At 34.7% G+C, this 20829-nt stretch overlaps 1 protein-coding gene across 3 annotated transcripts in view; it reads left to right on the top strand.

The window, feature by feature from the left end:
* LOC127865675 (AP2-associated protein kinase 1-like) overlaps nt 1-19197 on the top strand; it is a 40019-nt gene extending 20822 nt beyond the window's left edge. Inside the window, exons 12-17 of one of the 3 annotated variants that reach the window (XM_052405594.1) lie at nt 649-846; nt 3256-3582; nt 3902-4125; nt 4643-4773; nt 5509-5601; nt 15281-19197. In XM_052405594.1, the coding sequence (XP_052261554.1) occupies nt 649-846; nt 3256-3582; nt 3902-4125; nt 4643-4773; nt 5509-5601; nt 15281-17370 (3063 nt within the window). In that variant the 3' untranslated portion in view covers nt 17371-19197. Of the gene's footprint in view, nt 1-648; nt 847-3255; nt 3583-3901; nt 4126-4642; nt 4774-5508; nt 5602-8258; nt 14805-15280 lie in introns of those variants that run through there. The other 2 variants (XM_052405596.1, XM_052405597.1) reach the window with 2 other exon arrangements.
* Nucleotides 19198-20829: the final 1632 nt, after the last annotated feature.

Here is a 20829-nt window from a genome sequence, read left to right as displayed (position 1 = left end):
GTACATGAAAAGAAACAAGACCTTTGGATATCAAGCCAAAATCAGGCTTCATGCTATTATTCGCGAAACAAAGAGTCAAAATTCACTTATTTTTGTATTAATGTAATCACTTAGCAAGCATCCTATGTTATTATTTTCAACATTTCAGATATATTTAAACAAAAACAAAAATAGCAAACCTTACATTCTGTCTATTTATCTGCACTTATTGTTAAAGTCTCTATAAAGCTCAAAATCAACGAAAATTTCATTAAGTATTTCGTAAAATAAAGTTAACACCTTAACAATCAGTGTACCTTATAGCAAAAGTCAAAATATCAACGCTAGATGTAGTATGATTACATAGATTTTTGTAGATACAAAATGCTCGTTTTTATTTATTTATGGCCACAATTCCCGCGAATATATCTGTTCATACCATTTTAGTGTTCATGTGTCGTATGAATAGATATGCAAAACAATATTAAAAACGAGCATTTTGTATCTACAAACATCTATTTTACCAGACCACATCTGACGTTGAAATTTCGGCAATTGCCATAAGGAACACTGATTTTTAATTGGCTAAGTTTATTTTATGAAAAATTGTACGAAATTTTCGTTGATTTTGAATAGTAATGTTACTTTAAAGCTTACTCTGTATTACAGCAGTCCCCAAGTTTTAATGCCGCAGGCGCAAGTGTGCCCCTGGCCCCCCAGTTCTACAGCCCAGCACAGCCTGGCCTCACCCCGCAGCAGTACCAGTACTACATGCAGCAACAGATGATCCAACAACAACAACAGTATCCCCAGGTGACCCCTACACTGCAGATGGCCTATCAACAGCAGATGGCTTATCAACGGCAGGTAAGGCACCTCACCAGACTGCATCTTGGCTTTTGTGTCTTTAAACTACAATATACAAATAACACTTTACCTGCAGACGGCTGAATCCTGCTCCTTTAACGACCCGTGTTTGTTGATTTTACAACTGTCTGCCCATTATGTGTGATAGAATGCATCAGTTATAAGAGCATATATTGTTTATATGTTCCGAAATGAATAAGCACACAATTTGCCTCCCTAGGCCAGCCTTGTTTTACATTGCATGTTGTTTTGAATTAAAACTTAGCCAAATTAAAACTGGTCAGGTTCAGGTAACACGATTGTTACGAAAGAGTTCTATTCAGAGTGTTTGTGCCTATCCAAGCAGGAAACTGATGCTGTGATGTCCAAGATATTGTCTGCAACAATATTATCATAAATGATCTTATACCAAACAATGCCCTTGGTGCATGTTTGCACTGGCTAAATCTGCTCCAGTAAATGACTGTCATGGACAGGATTTATATTAAGATGAAAGAAGTTGTAATTATTCACATAGGTTAGCACATCTTAAATCGTTGTTCACCAAAAATAACAAGAAAACTTTAGATAATCAATTTCCTGGGATCTGTTGCAAAGAGTTAAAAAAGTTAAAATTTGGCCATATTGCAGCAGCTTGTCAGTGATCATGCTATTTAAATATATCTTACTGCAAATGACCACCATTAGCAGATGGCATTTCCTGTATGGCATGTCTCCCTACCTCATTCTTAGATGTCAAAGTTCACACATGGCCATATTACAGCTTGTCGAAGCTGCAACTTTGTCATTCATCATGCAGTTAAATGATAATGTACCACATGAGGAGAAAAATTGTTGTCTATGGATATGGTGCTGCCTAGCAACCAGGAGGTCATGTGTACAAAACCCACTGTGAGAGTGTTCATCAGATTACCCCTCAAGGACACAAAGTACTGGTTCTAGGCCCAGGAAACAGACTCTGGAGCATTTCAATAAGCCTGAAGCTTTCGATGCAATCAGGCTTAAATCAGAAGGTTTAAACTAATAAGTGTAGTCTCATTACCTTAAAGGTCAAAGTCATAGTTAGAGGTCAAAAGTGAAATTGTCCTTAAAAGCTTATTTGTGACATAAGCTGAGTGACACAAAAGTGGCATTGGGTGGCGGGGGGGGGGGAGATTCCCTGTGGACACATTTCTTTTTATAAACTTGCTACATATACTAGATGGGTTGTTTGGGGTATAAATCAATGTTTATGTCTTATAAAAAAAAAATAACATGTAATTTCAAATAAAATATATTGAAGTTAGTAAGTTTTAGCTCTAATTTTCTATTATTTTGAAGTGGCTTTCTGTCCAAGAAAATATTTTTTTGACAACAGCAGGATGACCATTTTTCCAAACTTCATTTTTACTTATTTTCATTAAAAGTTAAGCATTTTATCTATTGTATAAAAATTCCTTTTTATGACTCCAACTATTAAAAAAAAATATCATTGGAATGAGCTTGTTTGACATGTTTTGTCTGACATCAATAATTATTCCAACAAAGCATGGATACTTGCACGGATAATACCTTTTACAACTAAACATACATCCAATTCACATGACCTTTACAGTGACCTCACATGACCTTTACAGTGACCTATGTTTGCACTGACACTTATTCAGTAGCCTGTAGGTCAAAATTAATAATAATGTTAATGTTAATAAAAAAATGATGGGTTTGGTAAGACGTCTGTAATACTTCCAAATAAGCTTTGATACTCGCATGGATGATGCCTCTGAAAACTATAAACACACCCAAATCGCATGTCCTAATTTTGACATTGACATGCTTTTGTACTTTGACTATTCAGAAGGTCCCATTACTTGGTGAACCTAAAATGACATGTTTTGTCTAACTTAAATACTGCTTGCTAAACAACCTTGAGAAGTGCAATGTTGTTATCTATTAATACTATCATCACACCCACTTCCCATGACCTTGTTTTGACCTGACATTGCTCTTCTTTTGGACTAAGACTGATTCTGAAAGTTGAATTCTTTGTAAACTCTAATTGACACTTTCTGTCTGGATGATGTTTGTGAACACTATCAACGCACCCACTTGACCTTATTTTGACCTGACATTGACCTACTTTTGGACTAATGCAGAAGATTCAAATTTTGTGTTAACCCAAAATGACAAGTCTTGTTTAACATCAATACTGTTGCTTCAAAGCTTTGATACTTAAGCTATTGTTACTGTATTAATGTTTGGATGTTATACCCACTCTTAACACACCCACAATACCTGACTTCATTCTAACCTTGATGCTGACCTAACGTACTTATGGGCAATGACCTATTCAAATGGTCCAATGAATCAATACTTACACGTCTTCCACTGGGGCCATATGTGTTTATTGAACGCAGCATCTTGTTGTTTCAGCAATACATGTTTATGCAGCAGCAACAGAGGCATCCCCAGCAACAAGCCCAGCCGTCAGAGTCATCAGACGAGGATCAGTTCAATGTCCTGCTGCAAGAACGCTTACAGATCCGCCCACCTGATGCCTCAAACCCTGCCCAGGGGCCTGTCAATGCCAGTAGCTCCGCCCCTGCCATAAATAGCCACCAATCAAGGAGTGCCTCCACCGGGGAAGAGCTCATAGTGTTCAGTGATATAGAAAAGGACACAACCAACCATAATCCTGCATTCCAAGATTCTCGGTTTAAGAAACCGCCTATAAAACCGCAAAAACCTCGGAAATCTACTGTAAGTTGTTATATAGTTCTTGGGGATATACTCAATATTTTAAAAATATCTTTCAATTTATAGAAATCATGTAATTGAAATTGTCCAATATTATTAATATTCAACTGGAACTAAAAGGAAATCCAATAAAGAATTTAAAAAAAGAAAGAATGAATGTGTTATCAATGGTGTAATGGTGTATGAGAAAAGCAAAGCCAATATACATGCATATTAAAGATTATGTCCAGTCTGGTTTTATGTACAGAATTTTCTTAATAATGTATTTGAGTAAATGCACACTGCAAATAGAGCTATTAACAGCCAATCCTGCTCATTGAAGGCTGAGGGTCAACAACCACTTATATCAATAACTCCGCCATCATCCCCCAAACCAATGCCCCGAACTCATCGCCGCAATGTCAGTGACACCTCTGGGTACCGGATGGGTGGGAAGGGAAGTGCATTCCATGCTTACGGGGGCTCAACCTCCGGCGATAGCCTGACTGCTGTCTTTGACCATAAATCCAAGTCAGCAACTACTAGTCCAATAAACTCGCCTCCAAGGTATGTTGTGGTATATTGATGTAATTATTTCAATTTATCATTGTGAAAATAAAATTTAGGAATAATTTTAATTTATCGTTAATCGGACAAATATTTTTGAGATAGAAATGCAACTTCGTTTTACTTCTTTCTCTTAAAATTAGACAGTTTTACATTCTGAATTTGATATTTTTACATGGATTATTGTGTGAGTGTTTTTTTTATAGAAAGATGTGTAAATCTAAAATTAGAATTTTAATTACAATTTGTGATGTTATCGTTTGCTGTTTTTATTTTCATCATTTTGTGTTGAAAGACTCAAATGAAGTAAAATTATAAATCAATATCTCAATGAACTCCATGGATGAGGGGATGTACATGTTTCTTTTAAGACAAATATTAAAAAGTATATGAATAATTTTCCTGAATGTTAAATCCAACATGCATCATAAATCATTATAGACTGATGAGCAAACCAAACTGCACCAACTAGTACTGATATACAGTATACAGTCACACGAGCGTTGTGTATTTGTAGAACTCAAGGCATGGCCCGCACAATGTCTATGGATGAGTGGAATCCATTCGAAGAAGACAACTTTGGCAATGAGACTGAGGACACGATATTTGGCAAAGAGTTTGACAAACTACGTAGAGGATCCAATAGCAGTATGTGTTATATCCTCCAGTGAGAGTCAAAAAGCCTGTTCAGCCCTCTTGCTTTTAACACTTTTTGCAGAAAAGCACACTATTTTGCTTGATGTTCTTGATTCTAATCTAAAGTAAAGATTCCACAATAATGGGAAAATCTTTGATTTAGAAGTGTACTTTAAATGATCAGAACAAGTAGTTTCTTGGGCAAGCTAGTTCAGTTGGTAGAGGTCTGATAGAGTAAGTTTCCCCTGCCCGGTCACTTAAGTTGAGGTCAGTCATGGAATCCTTTTGACAACCATTCTCCCCATACCTCTAGTTCAAGTAGGGCAGTTGTAAGTTACCACCATAATTATGTGCACTTAGTACTGATAAAGGAGCTTACACAGGAAAGGGTGTGAGTAGTTAAATTGACTGATGGGATACGACTGAAATAGTATTGACAATGTAAAAAAAATCTGAATAAGCAAACTGTAAATGGATGATTTGCTTGTTTATGTTGTAAATTGTTGTATATTCATGATATTTTTGGGGTTTGAATAGACAGTTTTAAAGAGACTGGTTTCCTGACAAATGGTTATTGTAAAAATATAAAATTTTGATGTCAGTTCTTTTTTCTCAAGAAATGACTCATGGACCTGAGCCCTGATCAGTACAACAGTAAGACCACAACAATATTGTTACTTGTTTGTGGATATTTGCAGTTTTACTAGACCTTTAGTCTGTTATACACCTAGACTAATTCTATTGAAGGTATATCTAACGTGAAAAGCCGAGAAGACCTGGTGATGTCTGGCTCTGATTCATCCACCGACCCATTTCAGAACGCCCCCTTCAAGAAGGCGGGTGAGTATTATCACTTAGACATAGGGCTTCATTTAGGCTGAATGGGTTTGATTGATAATGGACTGAATGATGAGATTGTATTGACCATGTGTTTAGCCATTCAGAAAGTTTGGTCTCCATTATTTGACTCAGATGTCTTTTAGCATATAGGGTTACTCTTGATCAGACAGCGTGTTATGCACTGGCTGGTCTAGATCTTTGCTGGCAGCATATGACATGAGACCCATTATCTCATAATGCAGGTCATTACATCTATGGTTCTTTAAATCATGACTTTGCTTACAGCTCTTTCAATCCTTACATCGTGACATATTGAAGGAATTACTCCATGGTGTTATAAAATAAGATTAAATTTTGAAATTCATATCGACCTAAATGGAAACAGGAATGACTTCTTTCTCTCCGCTTATCTTATGTTTTTATGCTTATGTTGTCTTGTGCTTTTTGTTTCCAAATATGGTATGTGAAAGTAGAATCCTTACTGTTCTCTTGCGAAGAATGAATTGTAATGCTTTGTAGATATTCTGGCACACCTTTAAGTGTGCAGTTGATGATAAAAGATGTCAGGAATCATAAATGTTACTATTGACCTACCATATAATTAGTTGCTTAGTCCAAGAAAAACATTCAATAAAAAAAAATTAATTTCCAAAATAAACTTTTAACTACAATACCACTTTTTTAGCAATAGGACTTATTTAGTTTATAAAATGTTATGTTGGCAAAGTGTATAAAATGTAGTTTGTTATCTATTATTGAATATATATAAATTGTATTGATTTTAAGTTGCTTGTAAAAAAAATAGGGGAAAATTGGAAATGTAAAGAATGTAGCTTGACAGAAATGTGGCAGAAGGTCCGTGTGTTCAAAATGGGAGACTCGTGCTTCAAATTTGTGAGCATAAATGTCATTTGTTTTACTAATACATTAAAAACTGCTGAACAACATGAATAGACAATAGAAAAAAGCATTTTTGTAGGTTATCGTAACCTTGCCATTACCATTTAATGCAGTGCGTGTGCCTTGTTAGGCTACATTTTGCAAATTCCAGTTCCATTTTTATGCTCCCCCAAAATTTTTGGGGGGGACATATAGTCGTCGCTTCGTCTGTCCGTGCATGTGTCTGTCCGTGCACAATTTTTGTCCGGGCTATTTCTCAGACAGTAATGACTGGAATTCAATTAAACTTTATAGGAAGCTTCACTACCAAGAGGAGATGTGCGCATTATCAGCCGGTTCTGGTTGGATGATTTTTCACAGAGTTATGGCCCTTTGAAATTTTCTATAAACTGTACATATAGTGCAATTCTTGTCCCCCCAACTACTGACTGGAATTCAATGAAGCTTTATGGGAAGCTTAACTACCTTGAGGAGATGTGCATGTTATTTGTGGGTTCTGGTTAGATGATTTATTAAGAGAGTTATGGCCCTTTGAAATTTTTTAATTGCTAAACCATCCATCGTATTATTTTGTACAAAGTTATGCCCCTCAAGATGTTTCCTTTTATCTGAATATATAGTGCAATATTGTGACAAAAAAAACTTTGGGGATCATCACCCGTCTCTGACGGTTTCTTGTTGTTGAAGCTGTAGGAATGTGCTGGAAATGTCTCTTGAACATAACCAATTTGTCATTTCTCAAACAACCCTATGTATGAAATATTTGTTTTAATGAATTGTCATACTGATCATTCTTTATTTAGACTGTGATGTCACTTCAATACTGTTACCTCTATATCATTAGCTGCAAAACACGTCATCAACATTTGGGATATAAGTATACCAGTAAATAATCTGCACATATCTGTTAACAAGTGCTGGTAACTTACTTATGCCTGGTACGCCAGATCCCCCGGGATCCCAGTTTGTCACCATACCAACTGACAAATTGATTAAGTCCATTATAATAGGAGTGTGTTACACTTAGATGTTGTTATGCTTCCAATCAAAAGTAAAATAGTTTGACCGTGTGTGCACACAAGGCAATTATAGTACTCCAAGTTTTTGGACACCTCCTTTTTTTGCCATAATAAAAATGTGTGTGACTCTAAATTTCTGGACATAAGGGTTTTTGTCCATAATATACGACTCAAAATTTTTGTGACAGTTTCTTTTACAATGCTATTTAACCAGAATTCTGCCCTGTTTTGCTTGTCTGGTGAAACTTTGATCATGCATTTTTACGGACACCTGTATTTCAAAAATATTTTGCGTATCTAAATTATAGGACAACCAAAAAAAAAAAAAAATTACAGTAAGTCTTATTCGCAAGGCTTGTTGAAATACTGAGGCTACTGCAATTCTGATCTTCTCCTATATATGTATATATAGTATATCATGTATGTATGGTATATGATGTATAGTGAACCATGACCTTTCTGTTGGCCATTGGAGGACAGTATTTGTTTGCCACTGAAATACAAAACAATTGATAAAAATGTAACAGTTTATTAAACATAAACAATATAATTTTATCGGACAATTTAAATTTTTTAATGAACTCTACTGCAAAAAAGCTATCCCCTTTGGCACACAGTTCAGTCAGCCATTGGTACAGTTGAATAGGGTTTATTGTGTTTCTCTTTCAATTTCTGTTTCCACTCAAGACTCTTACTTCATTGGCAAACAAATGCTCATGTTCTCCTTTGGTATTGCAGGAACCAAAGTTAGATAACCTCAGCAAATCATATCTGCGCCATGTGACACCATATTCAGCATGAAATACCTCCCCAGCATTTGATCATGAAGAGTTGCGGGTCTTTGCAAGATACATCTGCATGTTTGGACAGAGTTGCTGCCCTTGACTCTTCAAAGTTTTCCTCAGTTCTTAATTGCATTTTACAGCTTTCTCCAATCCTACTCTGACTATCATATTCTATTCATTATTTGTCGATGTATGAAATCCCACCTCATTCTGTTTAATATTAGTTCGTTGTAAATTGTTTATACTTTTTTTAAATACCTGGATTTATTTGTTATTTTGTTTTTCGTGTACACAATTCTAACATTTGCCCTAAATCATATGTTTGAAAAAATGAAGAAGACTAGAAACATAATGTAGCTGTTATTGAATGAAAAGACTTCAAAAATGACTATGTGGATAGCTAAATGCCAGTCAATTAAAATTTGCATCATTGAATGTGTGTCTATAAAAAATGACTTACTGGCTTTAGGCGTATGTGAAATTGAATATAGAGGATTGGGCAAAAAGACATTGCATTTGGGATTGTGGGCAAATGAGAAATTTAATGTGAGAGAATTGGTCAAAGAGACATTGCATTTAGGATTGTGTGCAATATGGGAGAATGTGTCAAAGAGATATTAAATTTGTGATTGTTTGCAAAAGGGACATTGAATATGGGAGATTATGAGAAAGAGACATTGTGTTTGGGATTGTGGGCAAATGATAACTTGCATATATTGGAGAAGGTGCCAATAAGGCATTGCATTTGGGACTTTCCATTTCTTATTGTGGGCAGATAAGAAAATAAATTGCATTCTACATTGTCAGCCATCGACTGATTTCTTTCTAAGCTATATAGAATTGCATTTGCCAGTTCAGGTCAAAGAGACTTTGTATTGGTATATGTGACTCAATAAGAAATTACAATCTGTGTGTTAAATAAAAATTACAAGTAGTGTTTTTGGACCAATTAGACATTTCATTCTGTGAGCCATAGGGGCATTGCATTATGTGTAACAAATATGGCATATTGCATTCTGTGTTGGCCAGACATGCATTTGGTGTTCTTCAATGAGCTATTGCGCTAAAGTTTGTGGGACGATGAGTGATTCCATTATGTGTAATTCATTTTGGTGATTGTGTGCCTGTGAGAAATTGGATCGGTCAGTTAAAGTCAATGTCTAATTGGATTGTTGTTTATGGCCTTATGAGAATTGGCATCATGGAATGCAGGTTAATAGTTTATTTTGTCAAGTATGCCAAATAGTAATTTGGTCAAAGAAAACTTACATTCATTTACAATCTGACATTTCAATGTAGGTCAATTAGTGCGGTTTGCAATCTGACCATAAAGTGCATGTCAGAGAGCTATTTGATTGGTGGATGGTGGATGCCATGGTGTCACTTCTGTTCAAATATTATTAATTTTTTGTCTATGCAAATTTGGTCTCAAAGTTAGTCTTAACAGTTTTCAGACCTGAAACAACTATACAAGAAAACATTTATTTTTATATGAATGATTGTAAACCTTGAATCCAATATATCTGCCCTAAAATTTGAAAACCTGGTGCTAAGCATGCCCTATACAAAACATCTTGTTCTTATGTGTGTTCAAGTATTGCTTTCTTGCAAAATAAATTAGTCAGTTTCTGGGAAAGCGGCTCTTAATGAATTGTGTATAGTGTCCTCCCAGTTGAGCCTGTGCTAATCAGGGATGACACTCTACTTGGAATTTTTTGTTAAAAAGAAGTCTCTGCTAAACAAAAGCGTAAGTCTAGACGGAAAGTGTCGCCCGTGATTAGTTGCTTACATTTGTGATTTGATAAGGCTCTCTTAAATGAAAAATTCCGTAAAAGTGCAAAGTACTGTTCCAGATTAAACTTTGCAGACTGCTAATCCTAGATGATACTTTACTTACATGCAAGTCCATAGTTACCTGTACATACATGCAAGTCCATAGTTACCTGTACATACATGCAAGTCCATAGTTACCAGAGACTTGCTCATTATTGTTTCTGATGGGATTTTTTTTTCTCAATGAAACGGACATCTTCTGTGTCAATTTGTTGTTTTTTCAAAGACTATTATTGCATTATTCTTTAAGATTCACATTAACCAGACTATCATTATATTTATTTGTTTATTTATATGTATATATTTTGTCATATGTATTGCTCCAATTGTTAGGGGTTTTATGGCATTTAAATGGGGTATGGACTTGATTTCCGACCGTAATCCATAATTGTCAGGATTCTGTCTTGAAGCTCTTTCTGTTAATGTATTATGTTACATTGTATCATATGGTTGTGGTGTTTTCATTATATAAAATGGTTGAATTTAAATGTAAGAATAGTGAAAATACTGTCTAGAAAAGATTATATATATATTTTTTTGGCTTTTCATTTGTTCAATATAGAGGTTGAAAATTATTAACAAAAAGTCAGTGTTAATTTAAATAACATGAAATTTCTATACACTGGCATAAGCCATTGTTTTATATTTCATATTTTATGGCACATACTGGGAGTAATGACTTAAAATAAAATGTAAAAGACATCATTAATTTATTGGGACAAGAAACTTGCTTGTGGACATGTAGATTGATACAGTGAAGTAAAATTGATACTTCCACAAACGTCTGCGTAATCTGTGGTCACCAAAGTGTGGTACACGTATATAGATGGTTGAATGTATGTCCGGTATGTGCTTGTATTCCAGAGCTTTTGTGTGCTTTGTCCTCAACTGGAAATGGAGTGCTGGGAACGATATGGGAGCAGTGATACACTTCCTGCATTTATTGGGACGCAATAGCTTCCCTTGTTACTGGGCATTGCTTGGTTGACAACCTGGGCTCAAGTTAAGACAAATTGGACATAACCTTATCTCACTTATACCCTGGCATCATCACTTGAATCACTTTGTATCCATCATGCTACCATGATACCATGATAATCCACTGAAATAAACAAACTCATCAAGATAGCATTGAACTTATCCTCTATCTTACATGTAATTATGAACTTTAAACTGCAAAATGTTAATCATGAATATTTAAATGTTGTTATCTATAACTGAGTAATTGTAATACTTTATACTTTTATTATGTTGTCTTTGCAACAATTTTCTAAGGAATTCATCAAAGTAAAAATTGTTTCCAAAACCCTGCAATCGGAAATCGTGTATAATTAAACCATGTATTGTCACTTTATACTTTCCCTTCATGTGTTTAGACAATTATAGATGCAGTTGTTTGTGTATGGGTCAGTTGTCTGTCTATGGGTCTAAGTTTGTTGTATATTAATTTGCTTTACAGAAATATGTTTGAGCATTAATAGGTTTGTGAAATAAAGGTTGTCATATCTGTTGTGTCAGATCTTCTTTGCATCAAAGAAATTCAAACAAGACACATTATATTTCAGATTGGTTTCAATGATATGGAGTTGAAGTGTTTGACTGTTATTTCCAATTTACTTAATATTATAAAACCAGCGCACAGATAATTGAAGTTGACATTTTTAATTATGATCCATTTGTTGCATATTAAATAATGATCCAAAAATCAGATTCCCAAACCACTTAAACTTTAATAAATCTTTGTCAGGTTCATGTTTTCTTTATAATATCATATATAATTATTGAACACTGTCAAATAGTCTGTAGAATGCTACAAACACAACAATGATAAACAGGATTAAGAAAGAAACAGCAAGGTTTCTAAAATACAATATAAACTCTAAAATTTTAAGTGTTGTGTCAGTTGTTTCATTTTAAGAGTGTATGCAGTGTAATGTTTAAAAATGACTGGTCGTTTTATGTTTAACAGGTTGAACATCATGCTGAATAATAACTCTGTACTAATTATCTCTGTTGTATTAATTTTGATTTGTTTGGAATTCTTTTATGTTTTTAGACTTATGTCCTATAAAATAAGTTATTGATATGGTAAATGAAGCTTAGTCTATAAATTATTAGCCTAATAAGTTTTTTAAAAGACTGTGTTTGAGTATATTCTTTGGTAATTGATTGTTAACCCTAACAATGTGTCTTCTTTTTAATTACATATGCACAATTTACAATTCTTGTGCCTCTGGCGTTCAAAATGTAATAAACTATGTTTTCATGCTGTTATTAAAAACAAAGAGTTTTGTTGAACATTTTTTTGATAGTATCATATTTTTGTACAACTTTATTGGTCAGATGTAATATTACATAACCCATTATGTTCAAATTCATTTGACTGTTAATACTTATTGCTCCATATAGGTAAGGCAGATATTCAGAAAGCTAAAAAAAGTCAGATATTTGGTTCAACAACCTGCCAAAAATGTGCAGACAAAAATGATAATTATATTTGACACATATAATCTAGCGCAAATTCTCAATCTCTATAAGTTAATATTGCCGTTGTGAAATACTTAAGGCAACAATACATTTTAATAAAACAATACTAAAAAAGTTTTATTCAAATTGATACAAACTGCAATCTGACTATATGTATATTTAAAACATAATCTGATTTGTTTAAATGTTGTGCACTTATGGGGTATCACGTGTGTTACGTGCAGAATTATTTTCTTGACCTATAGCAGTTTTAATTAGTCTTTTACTACAATCCTATTCAGGGACATTGTCATGGTTGACACGTGCAGGTTACATAAAACTGTTACATGTTTTGGCTTAATTTATAATTGGACAATGAACAAATTTAGAGCGTGACAAAAATAGCGCAACTGTATTTATTTGCTCTGATATTAGGTTGTTTTATTCAGTGACATGATAAATTTAGACTCCAAAAATCTGTTAGATTTGCGTTCTTTGTTGATAAATATCAGACAACTAAAAAATGTGTGGTCTTATATATAAGACTGACTATTTTTGGGAAGTTGAACTTAAGGAAGTTCTTTGCATGATTCCTTATAATAGGCATTGAATGGTGTGTGATAAAAATGTATTGGCTCTATGGTAATTTTTTTTTAGTTATTTACCGGTACTTGACGTTTTTCCCATTATTGCCTCCTTTTATCAAATAACACCTCATGGCATAAAAAAACTTTCTTTTTTTTCACATCGTTTAAACAATCAAATGCACACAGTATAGTGACATCATTTGAGGTCATTTTTTCAAGCCATTTTCTTTCTTCTTGTTTTGGATACAGTCTTGCTTCATTACATTTATTCAGTACTAACATGATGTTCTCTTTTTTTATCCAGTCTCTTTGAAAACTGGTTTTACTGCATGTGTGTGAAGTATCAGCAAGGGCCAATCTGGATGGACACTTTAAGCCATAACTGGATTTTTGTTTAACAAGACACTTATCAATGGGATTACTTTACACACACGCATTATGTCCGGTTCTCCCAGAGACTGGAACATATGTATATGTATTATACCATGATGATTTTCTTGCTATTGATTGATGATCAAAGAGATGGCAAGTATGACAAATATATGTTTGTCATTGAAGAATATGAATATTTTGGGATTATCAACATTTTTTAAATGATAGTAAGCTTTTGTTGGTCATGCATTTTCAACATTTGCCTGTCGTCTTCTGAGTAAACAACAGGAAAATTGCAAAACCTGCCACATTAAATTCCCAATGTTCATGTAACTTCGACCAAGGAATTGTCCTAAAGATATTTCAGCAGAGTTAGAAACTGGGTCATGTGGGTAAAATTCAAAGTCACTCGGTCAAATTAAAGAAATAGCATGTGAACACTCTAGAGGCCTCTTTATTGCCAAATTTTCATGAAACTTTTTTACAACATTTACGCAAATGATATCTCAAATGATTTTAAAACTGTGTAATGTTGCATCAAAAATAAAGTCCCTAAGTTCAATTAAAGAAAAACATTCTCAGTTTGTTTGCATAATTTCTATAAACCTTGTATGTAACGTTTTTGTTATTATTTCATAGACAAGTAAAATATGGTTTTGAAAATTTGAACGCTTGAAAGGTCACATGTTAAATCTTGCCAAGAACATAGAAAAATTGTATATTTCAGGTCTGAGTTTTACAATTATTGCTGTTTCAAAACATGGCAGCCAGGTGTTGAAGTTGTTTTCCTTAGAATTGTTATGGGAAACTTTGGAAACTTTTTTGCTTGTTGCTTGGTATCTCAAGTGAGCGGGGAGGGCATTTGGTATACTGGCTTTGCTTACTTTTACAAAGAGACATTATGAATCCAATCTGTCTTTCCTTTCTTTTACATCTGGTCTTTATGCAGGGTATGACTTTTACATTAATCATTAACATGACATTGAATGCTTTACACTGTAAATTTCCTTTATGATTGTTATTTACAGTATTAATATATAATAGCCAATAGTCTTGTTACATTTAATGCTAAATGGTATGTATGTAAATGATTTGTATGTATTGTTATTTACTATTAGTAGTTATTGCATAATAGCTATATAGGTAGTTAATTTGCTAGTAGATTTTACACACTTTGCCAATGAGTAAGAGCTAGTGCAATACTTGTGATATGTAAAGAATACACTCCATATTCATTATCATCTTGTGACTTGTGTTTTCTTGACCTTTCAAAGCCCAATTTATTGCCAAAATAATAATATAAGATGGTCTTCCAGAAGACAGGATTTAATACATGTGCAGGAAGTGTTGTCCCAGATTGGCATGTGCAGTCTGCAGAGGTTTATCAGGGGCAACCATTTCCGCTTGTATGTTATTTTTTGCTTAAAGGAAGTCAGTTAAGACAGAAAGTGTCTCTGATAATCCTGTGTGGACTGCTGAGGCTAATCTAAGACGAAAATTTATCCACATGCATTTAGCCTCGTATTCCCAGATAGAGGCTTATTGATACAAATCACTAAAATAATAACTTGCAATCAAATCGGGAAAACCAATTAAAAGTCATACATTAGGTGACAAGTTAGATGCGTCATAAATAGGAAATAAATTTGCATTAACGCGTTTAGGCAAGATAAAATTATGTCTGTTAGATATTTTAAAATGATTGTTGCCTTTGTAGTTGGCGATTCAGAAAGTGATGACAGTGATCATGAGCAGATGGAGGGTTTGCATGAAAAACGTCAACATGAGGCAGAAACACAAAATGTACCCGTGGAGAAATTTCCTTCAAATCCTTTGTCTAGAGCCTTATCAATGGCTTCTAAGTACAACAAGCTTGTTGACACTGGTGATAGCAAAGAGCGGATTGATGAAGTGTCTAATGAGAAAGAAAAGGAGGATAAAATTGGTTCCAAGTATTGTAAATTGGATGAAGTTGATGACAATGACGTTAAAGACGAGAAAAGTGTGAAAACGAAAATCACAATTAATGTGAACAGATCTAATAATGTTGACGTTAAAGCTTACAAAGAACAAGCTGAATTGGCGTCAGTTCAGAAAAATCTTCCTAAGAATACTCACATAACGCCATCTGGACAAGTAATCAAACCTCGAAAACGCCGCGAGTCCAGTTCCTCTCACGCTGATGAAGACTCTATCTCGGAACAAAAAGGGACAGAATTTTATTACCGAGAGTTGGACGATGAATACGGCAGTCGACCAAGCGTGCACACCACGAAAAAGGATCACGACGTTATCTCCATGATCTCGACGTCTAGTCAAGAATACGATCCTACACCGAAACATCACCCTATACCAGCTCCTCGTAGAAGTATATCAGAGCAGGATGTTGAGAGTACGCCACCGGAAAAACCAGACCCGATAATTGGGCATGAGCACGGCGTTCGACCTCTTCTCGATGACGATGAGCTGGAAGATGACTACAGGTCACAAACAAATGCTGGACAGAAAGGTACTGAAACTGCAACTGACAGCAGACAATTAAAATACTCATCTACTGGTGATTCGGCGTCTTCTTCCCCAGTAATGAAGCTTGAAAACACGGATATTTTCGGTTCTGCACCATTTAAAAAGAAAATAGTCCGCAAGAAGAGGCCTAGCTCCACCTTGCTGCAAGCTATTGGTGATGGCAAAACAGATTCTGCGAAGCAAGGTTCAGTAGGAAAGCCAGCTGTGCCACCCAAACCACGCCTCCCACGGTCTTCCGTCAACAAAGATGATGTACAAAAAGCATCCGTGAGGCAAAGGCCGAGGGCAAAAGGACGCCACAGTTCCGGAGGTGAGATGCTCGTTGGTCTCTTAGCTAAGAGCGACGACAGCGATAATGATACCGCTCTTAGTAATGATATCTTCAGCAACGCCCCATTCATGAAACGTTCTTCCAGTTCCACTGATGCAGTTTTATATTTTGCCTCTGGTTTTTCTGACGTTACAAAATCTGCTCTTGTTGATCAAAGGAACGGTGTTTCAAATAGTTTTAGTGCCGATAGTTTGAACTATCGGTCCGAAGCATTGCAAGAGAACTTCGATCCAAAACAACGTGAGTCTATGTATGTGAAGCCCTTGTTTAATTTTCAAACGAAAACTGTTAACACCCAAATTGAAACCATTCCAACAAAGCCGGTTCTTTTACAACAGGCACCGGCTGGAATGTTGACCACGACACTTGCCGTAAAATACGTTACCAGTCCAGACAGTGTTCCAATGTTTTCCGATTCAAAGTTGCAGTCAACTAATGCAAACGCGAACAGAGATGCTGAAAAAGCGCGAGATCCTAATGTGAATACACCACAGCCAAGCTATCAAAAGTTTAAAGATGTATACGATTCAGATGAAGACGAGGTTGATGAATTTAGTGATAAAACCAAGTATTTAAAATCTCACAAGTCAAAAAGCCCTCGTCCAGCAGATCGAAATATGGAGGATTCCGCATTCTCGAATATGAGTTTCAATGACGAATTTGAAGACGAAGAAAATGAAATGCACGGTATTGGAATGTCTGCGTCTATGAATGAAGCAAATTTAAATTCAATGAAAACGAGACACACGCACGTGTTGAGTGTACATAAGGGGCAAGTTGGTGGCTTCACTAACACCTCAGGGTCATCGCCAGTGAACCATGAATCGACAAAGCCTGGGGGGTATGATACATTTACTTGGCCTAGAAAACGGCACAAAATTCCATCAAAGACTCACGCTACGGCCGAGCCATTTACAGTGAAAAAGAAAGTGGACAGCATTTTTAAATGAATCAGTTTTAACCTGCGATACAATTTTGGATTATCAAATGTCTCTGTAAATAGAAAACTGTGTTGTTACAAAGTGGTCATAGGTGAGAAACTGTGATATTTTATGTTCCGATAAAACTTTGTATTTTGATTTAAATTATTTTAATCGACATGTGTTGTTAAGTTGAGTGTGATTTTGTTTGTAAATTGAAATATGTAGAACATGAAGTATCGCTACACTTGTATGGCTGCATATTGCTTTCTTAAAACATTGTTATTTAATTCCTTTTTTGCTTTTGGTGTTAACATTATATAAGATATAAGCAAATTTCACCAAAAATGCGTGTTTTCATTGTTAATGAATAACCAAAATCTTACGGCAATTCTTCCGAAGTTCATAGGAATAACTTTATTTTCTGTAATTATTTTTCCTCTCACATATATGCAAGGAATCGTATAGGAACGGTTATTTGATACCCGTGTTTACTTATTTGATAATGTAACCATATTTTGAAATCAGCATTACTTCCGCACGCCTTTGACAAACATCTTCCGTGTCTTTTGTAAACATCATGATGGCCCTTGACACAAACCTGGTATGAAGCTCAACACTACCCTGCAGGTGTCTGGAAATTTCGTTAGCTTTTGACAATCGTGTCTGTTGTAAACTTTCATGTGGTAATATCTGCTAGTACATGTACCTTGTACGTACAGAGGGTCAAGCAACATAGTCTTTACAGTTTAATTAATAATGAGCGACGTACTTCAAAGGCTTGTGGAATATTGTCGTTAACGATTGTCATAATAACAAAGCCATTCCATTTTTATGCCTCTACTCCCTCTTTTGATTATTGATTCGGGAGGCTTATAGTGAATGTTCATCTAATCCGTCCTTATGTCTGTCCTTCGTCTTTCCTTCTGTGACAGGGAAAGTAGATTTAACAGTTTCGTTTAGCATCAACTCAAATTGCTCCAACTCTTTCTCTCAGTTGTTGCTCATGACCGTTACCTATCCAAACATATCTATATCACCCGTCTTTTTGACCATGATCTAGTTGGACTCAGAATAATGCACATCCGTCTGTAATGATACATTAATATGAACATTTTTTGAAGTTTTTGAATAATTCAAATGACATGTATCTTGGTTAACACGATTTGAGTGGTGTGTGTTGTAGCAATACCGCTTGAAACAGACACTACCGTTTGCTAATGGCTTTCGTTTATCCAAAACATTAAAAAAAACATATTCATGACGGATTAAGTTCACTTTGCTGTTTTGTATTTCACCAAAAATGCCTGATAAAACTCTTTGAAACCTAGACAATTGTTGCCCATGACCGTTCCAAATACGCTTATATCATTCAAGCTTGACCTTGTCTAAGACATGGGATGGAACCAAGCACTAATGTGTGTGGGGGAGGGGGGCGTGTGTGTTTGTAAAATACACAGTATTGTGTGCTTGAAATATTGATTTGATGTCTGATGTTTATTGTTAATTTACATGTATTATTAACGCGATTTTTAGCCAGCTTCCTAGAAATCGTCATGCTTTATCATTCTACAAAATGTCAATTTGTGATGAAGCAATAACGTTTTGTAACAAATATGCTAAGATATTATGCTGCTTATTGTTGTGTTATTTGTCCGTACGAAAATTCATGCCTTTATTGTTAAAGTTGTTGACTCGGAGACCATGTTTTAATTCTCTTTTTTTTGGCGAAGTGGTGAAGGTTTCAAGATATATGTTTTTATAATTATATTTCAACTCGCTAGTTTAAGAATTTTGTTGTTTCCGTAACACGCTGTATTATAAGTGTATAGAACAAATATAAACAACAAAAGTTGGCCCGATAATCTTTGTTTTGTCATATACATTATATATATATATATATATATATATATATATATATATATACTAAGACATTACTATAAATATGGGGTGATTTTCTATATGAAACCTTTATTGTGGGGTGTGAAAAAAATGTGGGCCGAATATACCACCCCACTTTTTTTAACGTATTTAAACGCTTACCTGGAGTACATTTTTCATTTTCAATGAATTTTTGAAAAACTCGGTTTCATGTGGAAAATTATATACAATAGTTCTGCATTTGTCTCCCTTTACACCAACGCGGATTTACAGCCAGCACGGACTCTAGATTACAATATATACAGTCCGTGCAGCCAGCGAGTTTCTCATCGTAAGGCCGCTGTGAGAATGCTCTATTGGGTGTTAAAAGTGCGGATGTAACGATGTTGCTTTGTTGCTTTGTAGAACTGATGATCCCGATAAAAATAGTCAAAATGTATTATTTCATAAAACCATGTCATTAAAACAATACTTTTGACGGCATACTTTCGATTATACGGTATGGTGGTAATGAAAAATGAAAATGTACATCTAGTATAAATAGTAGATTGTCTAAAAACAATAGGCACTGTCGATTGCTACCTTAATACGACAAAATGTTGTTCATCGTATATTTTTATTTAATGTATATTTCAGATGGCTAAAGTAAAATATAAAGTTACCAAAAGTAAATAGAATAATAAGAAACATTCTTCGACCTAAGCCATGAAACTTAATTCAGGGGACGTACCTGGGCCTGTTTGGGGTATACACACCATGATTAGGTGCGTCCAACATTTTTGCCCCTAAGAAGCAGCGTAGATGCATTGTGGAGTGTCTAACATAACGGTTAAAATGAAGGAAAATGTAGATGATTGTTGTACATTTTATATACAGGGATAAGGGAATTATGTGATTAATTTAACCGATTTTAAAAATTATTTTGGCGAATCTGACATATTCAGTATCAATTTTTATCTCAAATTATTTAAGTTTTTCACGAAAAAAATAAAGTATGTCAAAATCAATTCTAATCCATTTAACGCATATGAACGATATGTGGCTTTATAATGCTCATTCTATCTGATATAATGATTATAACCTTTGAAACATCGACCCAAATATTTCTCGAGATAAACAAGACTCTGAATAGTGCATAACTATCATATTTCTTTCCAAGTAACAAGTTGTTAAGTCGGAAGTAGTGCACCGGCCATTTTATGACACCCACGCACAAAGCGTTCATTTCATTCTTGATTTAGATATTTACAGCACTTTCCAGTCAATTCAATACTATTTTACCAATGCTTTTCTGTAAAATCTAACTGGAAAGTTTATGCGACTTACACAGTAGAGAACCATGTAACGACTGGAAGTACATCAATAAAAAAACAATTAAATTGAAAACAAAAGTTTAACTATTGTGTTTGTTAACTTGTTAGTTGCATATTCACCGCATGAAATGTGTGTTATCATTGTCAAACCAGACATTAGTGTAAGTCGATAAAAGTAAATGGAAAATCAGATTAGCACACCGAAGGGTTAACGTAATTCTAAATTAATTTTATGTATACTTACATTCGTCTTGTGTGTTTAACGCGACATTCAGATTTATTTCTATAACTTGTT

This window comes from Dreissena polymorpha, chromosome 2 (genome assembly GCF_020536995.1).
Source record: "Dreissena polymorpha isolate Duluth1 chromosome 2, UMN_Dpol_1.0, whole genome shotgun sequence".
Classification (NCBI taxonomy): Eukaryota; Metazoa; Mollusca; class Bivalvia; order Myida; family Dreissenidae; genus Dreissena; species Dreissena polymorpha.
Note: the sequence above shows the minus strand (reverse complement) of the source record. Positions and strands in the feature narration are given on the sequence as shown.